The sequence below is a fragment of the Notothenia coriiceps genome, unplaced genomic scaffold, assembly GCF_000735185.1.
Source record: "Notothenia coriiceps isolate Sejong01 unplaced genomic scaffold, NC01 NC01_scaffold00037250, whole genome shotgun sequence".
NCBI classification, from domain to species: Eukaryota; Metazoa; Chordata; class Actinopteri; order Perciformes; family Nototheniidae; genus Notothenia; species Notothenia coriiceps.
The window spans coordinates 77,553-83,829 of NW_011369951.1; the positions used below are offsets into that span (position 1 = coordinate 77,553).

Genomic DNA, 6,277 nt, shown 5'->3' on the forward strand with positions numbered 1-6,277 from the left:
CCCCAACCCTCGTATTCCGTACGACTCGGCCTCTTTTTTGTTCGCCCCAACTCACACAAATAAATAAGAACTAATTCTCAAAAGATAACGCCCATTCTTGCCCCTCGTATAAACGAACAATAGTTTTGATTAATATTGATTAGAGTGCACAAATAGAAATAAAATAACTGAGAGAAGAAAAAAGAGATATGTTCTCTATCAAAACCCAGTTAGATTAACATTCATTGGATTTGCACACTTTGTTTGTTTGTTTGGATATGTAGCACATTAACATTTTAAATAGCACTTAATGACTGACTGAATGGAAATGACAATAAATGAAAATGTAAAACGAAAAAAGCGATCATGAAAATGTTTCCAAAAAATGAATAAAATTATTTTTGACCACTTTGTTGTTCAGATATATCACATATTTGTAACTAAATGATACATTAATTGAAACAAAACAGTATAAACTGAGTGACTCCCGTGAGGTTCATGTATTTTCTTCACTCCGCTGGGAAACTGCTCTCATGTCAAGAAGCATCAGGTCAGTGCATGCGCTGCATCGTCCAATCAGTGAGCGATACACAGTAAGGGGCTGGGCGAGTGTCTGAGGATTTCATCGGAGGATGGTCTGATGGTTCCTCGGTTATCGCTCCTCGCTCCTCCGGCAAAAATAAGGCCATTGGGATGCTACTCAAGATGGCGCAGACAAATCAACTTCCGGTGAGACCGAGACCGAGGAGCGAGGAAATTAAAAATAAGAGAAGTGAGAAGGGCCCACAGCCACAGGATCCGGTTGATCGTCTGGATTGCTTCTGAGGAGGGGGCGGAAGTGTCCCCCCTACAGTGGCGAGCTGTGACTTTTATACCTAGGCCCTCTGACCCTCCCCCCCCTTCCCTCTTAAAAAGAAGAGATATTACATCACAGCGTATACTTCAGCGGAATATCAGTTTGGACACCCATGGTATACAGTCTCTTCAAAAACAGACAGATACATATTCTTTGAATATCGTTTACGTGACTTATCTTTATCTTTATTTTATCTTTATCTTTATTTATTTATATATTGTTATTATTGAACTATGCTAAGGTTAATTACAACAGGAGATAATGCTGAAACGCAGTTTTCAGTGAGCATGTACAAATAGGTTTAACTACATTATGCCAGCAGATGAAGGAAGTCTGACGTTTTAGACCATGGTTTGTAGGTTTGTAACTTCATTTTGAATGCAGCATTTACTTTTGAATAATAATATCTCAATAATACTCAAGTCGATAGTGGACCGGTCGATCAATTTATAAACCTTCGTTCAAATTGTACCTGCCTTTGCGTGACTACATTGTATCTTCACAAAAGCATGGGTATATGTTGTCAGATCTAAGATAGTAGACTGAGAGTTCCAGTAACCCGGTACACTGGATAATGGGCCACTGTCCCTTTGGCTGCTCTAACACTCCCGGCTGTGGGGCTAATATAAGGATCATCCCTTATCAGCATAGTGACATTTCTGGCTTGTGGCCCTTTTTCAACACATCAGCTGCAGTTGATGATGAAATCTTACCTCGTCAGCTAGAAGGGAGAGCTCGCTGGAGTCAGCAGCATCATAATCATAAAGGACTTTGGCCTTGCGCGTCCCTGTAGCCGGGGCCTGGACTTCCTCTATCTTCAGAGTGTCCGTCTCCAGCGGGCTGCCTTCTGATGCCGGAGCTGAAGGGTGAGTGGAGCTCAGTACAAACGCATTGGGAAGCCTGAGGGGAAGCAGGCGGAGAACATACATACTAGATCAAAAATAACACAATAATAGTACAAACAGCATCACACAACAGCCAAAAACCAAACATATCTTGAGTTATGCTTCAGTACGTCTACACTGGAACATATGACACCGCAGGCTTAAGAAATGTTAGTCATGCTCCATCAAAACTCAATGCTGACGGGAAAACTTGAGTCCTACACAATTATTACACTATTTCAATTGCGGGACATCTACAGGCCCACAGTGGACTGTGCTGTACTTTATCACCTGCATTAGCAGCAGGAAGGACATTTATAACACATCAGTCTGATATTAGCATCAGAAGACTTTAAGTATCCTGGGGGGGAAATTGGCCTTTGAGACATTTAGAATGAAATCTAATAAAAGTTTAAAAATATAGAATACAAATATTTAAACATCACAAATTACAATGTGCATTATACAAATATTCAATAAAATTAAGATATTCATATAAACAAGAAGTTAAAGTAAAATGTCCAATAGAAGGTAGAATAAAACTAGTTAGAATCAAATATTTATATAAAATATATATATTTTATTGAATAGTTTGTCTACATTTTAACCATCATCCGGTGATAACCTTTCCTTCGAGATATTTTATATATTTTGCTCTTGTTGATAAGAGCAGCAAAGGGGCAGCGGAGGAGTGTTGGCAAGAAACAGGCACCAAGTGCAACTCTCTTTTCACTGCCTTATTTGAGAAAACCCCACCTTTTGTGCATTCCCTGCTGGTTTGCTGCAGGTGGGCAAAGATCATTTTATGGTCAGGTAAAATAAGGAACAACTCATTGGCAAAGCCAACAAGGACCTCAATCTCATTCTGTTCCATAATTGGGAAATGATCCTAATGCAATGATTTTCAGTCTCCAGCATATGAATTTGAGAAGCATTGTAAAGCAATTAAATGTGTATCAGAACACAAAACAAACACAAAGAAAGATCACACAGGAGGCGAGCCATACTCACACGTTCTCATCACAACTGACGGCAGGAGGCAATGAGAGGGATTCATCAAGATTTGACCAAACCAAAAATAACAGAATCAGAAAACAGTAGAACTGAGGAAGTCCAAGCTGCTTCCTTGTTAAGAGTTCTCAGTTATCACACTAGAAGTTGACTGCTTATTTTCATCGTATAAAAATGACTGACCCAGTGAATCCCACAACATTCGTCCGTTTTGTACCATGTGACTCTCACCTGCTCAGCTCTTTCTGTAGTTCTTTCATGTGGAAGTCACACTGCTTATAGTAGGCGGCCTGGGCCTCCACGAACTCATGCAGGCAGCGCAAGTGGTTCACCTGCAGACAGACAACACGTCTCTTATTCACTGTTATTGTGTGTGTGTGTGTGTGTGTGTGTGTGTGTGTGTGTGTGTGTCAGACCTACATGTGTACTGCTGATGCCCTCCAGGAGCAGCCGTGTAACCTCTGCTTGGCGATCAAACTCAGTTTGGGCCACTCTGAGCTCATGCTCGGCCTGGGACAGAAGGGAACATATCAGTGACATATTTCCTTCTTTGTTTTTCTTTAAATAATTTCCACATCTCAAGTCTTGATTCTTTAGAGACATGCATAACTATGACTAGCAATGATAATGAATAACGAAAGGCTGACAATACAATAATAACCTGATAGGCCTGGTGATTTATATGTGATGAAGTCTCACATTTTTTCATGTCCTATTAGCAAAAGAAGATACTCATTTGTGTAATTTACACCAAGGTACATTTATATGAAACATACTGCTGAATTGTTTGTAACTTTGTGTGCAGAACAGAGTAAACCGGAGCTGGATCCATAGGGTGAAAATTAAGGCCTCAGTATGCTTAAACAAATTGCTTCAGAACTGCAATGTGTCAGATGTTTTACAATGTATTAAGCCCCATTAGAGTGTGTCTCATCACCAAAAACAGTTTGTTGTGGATAGCATTTTATAGCACTTTTCCACTGAAATGTATTCATTTGTTTAAAAGTTTGTTCAACTAGCGACCCAGTTCTGAAACGTACATCTTTTCCTAACTCCAGCTGCTTGAAAGTAGTGATTTACTCTCTCATTGGCTTCCCCTGATGCATATTTCCCCCCAAATATACAGTGGGGAAAAAAAGTATTTAGTCCACCAATTGTGCAAGTTCTCCCACTTAAAAAGATGAGTGAGGCCTGTAATTTTCATCCTAGGTATACCTCAACTATGAGAGACAGAATGAGAAAAAAAATCCAGAAAATCACATTGTCTGATTTTTAAAGAATTTATTTGCAAATTGTGGTGGAAAATAAGTATTTGGTCACCTACAAACAAACAAGATGTCTGGCTCTCACAAACCTGTAACTTCTTCTTTAAGAGCCTCCTCTGTCCTCCACTTGTTAACTGTATTAATGGCACCTGTTTGAACTCGTTATCAGTATAAAAGACACCTGTCCACAACCTCAAACAGTCACACTCCAAACTCCACTATGGCCAAGATTGGTCTTGGCCATAGTGGAGTTTGGAGTGTGACTGTTTGAGGTTGTGGACAGGTGTCTTTTATACTGATAACGAGTTCAAACAGGTGCCATTAATACAGTTAANGCTACTCAGATATGTTTGTTTTTGGCTGTTGTGTGATGCTGTTTGTACTTTATTGTGTTATTTTTGATCTAGTTGTCATGTTCTCGCCTGCTTCCCCTCAGCTTCCCATGCGTTTGTACTGAGCTCCACTCCTTCAGCTCCGGCATCAGAAAGGCAGCCCGCTGGAGCGGGACACTCTGAAGATAGAGGAGTCCAGGCCCCGCTTCAGGACGCGCAAGCCAAATCCCTTTATGATTATGATGCTGCTGCTCACGCGGGCTCTCCGCTTCTAGCTGACGAGTAAGATTTCTTGCTCAACTGCAGTGCTGTATGTGTTGAAAAGTCGGCCACAAGCGATGTCTGATGCTGTTAGAGGATGATCCTTAATCTAGCCCACAGCCGGGAGTGTCTAACAGCCAAGAGGGCGTGGCCATTATCCAGTGTCCGGGTTTACTGAACTCTCGTTACTATCTGATCTGCAACATATACCATGCTTTTGTGGATGATACACTGTAGTCAGCAAAGGGCAAGGTTACAATTTGAACGCAAGGTTATAATTGGACGACGGGTCCACTATCGAACTGATATTATGGTATTATTATCAAGTATGCTGCATTCAAATGAAAGTTCAAACCTACAAATCCATGGTCTAAAACGTCGACTTCCTTCATCTGCTGGCATATGTAGTTAACCTATTTGTAATTGTCCTGAAAACTGCCGTTTCAGCTTATCTCCTGTTGTTAATTATACCTTGCATAGTTCAATAATAACAATATATAATTAATAAGTAAATAAAAAGATAAAACAAGTAAGTCACCGGTAACGGATATTCAAAGAATACTGCTATCTGTCTGTTTTTGACAGAGGACTGTATGCCTCTCGGGCTGTCAAACTGATATTCCGCTGAAGTATACGCTGTGACGTAATATCTCTTCTTTTTAAGAGGGAAGGGGGGGGAGGGTCAGAGGGCCTAGGTATAAAAGTCACGGCTCGCCACTGCTTAACATATATTGCACAGTAGTATTCATGTGTTAATACTAATATTTGTTAGAAAAAATTCTAACAAATATTAGTTGATAAAAAAGGCCCTATTCCCTTCCTATTTCCCCTTATTATAATCAATCTAAGGCGTCTGTTTTAAGGGAGGAGCTGCAACACTGTTAGTAACAAAATAAATGAAACCCTCTGGAGAGCTGGGATGGAGGTAGTGTGTTTCTTAAAGCATATTCAAGTATCGTATTGCTCCAGTCCGTATTGCGATTTTGTTCAAATGGTGGTTAATGTGCAGCCTTAATCATAACACCCTGACAAGCACATGGCACTATACCATCCCCCACATGTATTGTCTTAAATAACATTTTCTCCTTGTTTCTGATAATGCCATGTTCTAGGGCCTCCTTTCCCGTGTTATTTTGGCTCTAGCCATTACCTTGAAGATAAGTCTCATCAGTGACCATGCCCTCTGTGTTACAGCTCATCACAGTGTATACAGTGCCAGGGATGGACTCGGACTGGCTGATTGGAGAGAGAGGAAACCAGAAAGGAAAAGTGCCTGTCACATACCTGGAGCTCCTCAGCTAAACAACACAGATGCACTGACACACATTACACGCATACCACTCATAAGTGTGTGACTGAAGCCATGGTATTTCATTTGCTTATTACATTTGACACCAACCTGTACATTTAAACATCACAACTCCTCAGTAAGCATTAGCAAAAAGTGTTTAAACACACACTCCCATCCCCACACTGGAGACATTGTTACAATGTGTGCAGGAGAATCAACATTCCTTTTGGATCTGTTTGGTTGATCATTATGAGGATTTTCTCCCTTTTCTTATTTATTAACTATTTATTGTTGTGCATCCCAATAGTTCACGTAGACCTGTCGTACGGTCATTAGGGGGATTTCCATCAACATTTGAATGTGACTCCATAGACCTCATGGAGTTTGTCTTCAGAAGC

At 40.5% G+C, this 6,277-nt stretch overlaps 1 protein-coding gene across 1 annotated transcript in view; it reads right to left on the reverse strand.

The window, feature by feature from the left end:
- The window catches only part of LOC104967147 (endophilin-B2-like), a 9,080-nt gene extending 5,172 nt beyond the window's left edge, over positions 1-3,908 (reverse strand). Inside the window, exons 1-4 of the mRNA XM_010796562.1 lie at positions 3,151-3,908; positions 2,962-3,062; positions 2,731-2,745; positions 1,549-1,735 (exon numbers count right to left, since the gene is read on the reverse strand). Of these exons, the coding sequence (XP_010794864.1) occupies positions 1,549-1,735; positions 2,731-2,745; positions 2,962-3,062; positions 3,151-3,333 (486 nt within the window). The 5' untranslated portion in view covers positions 3,334-3,908. The remainder of the gene's footprint in view (positions 1-1,548; positions 1,736-2,730; positions 2,746-2,961; positions 3,063-3,150) is intronic.
- Positions 3,909-6,277: the final 2,369 nt, after the last annotated feature.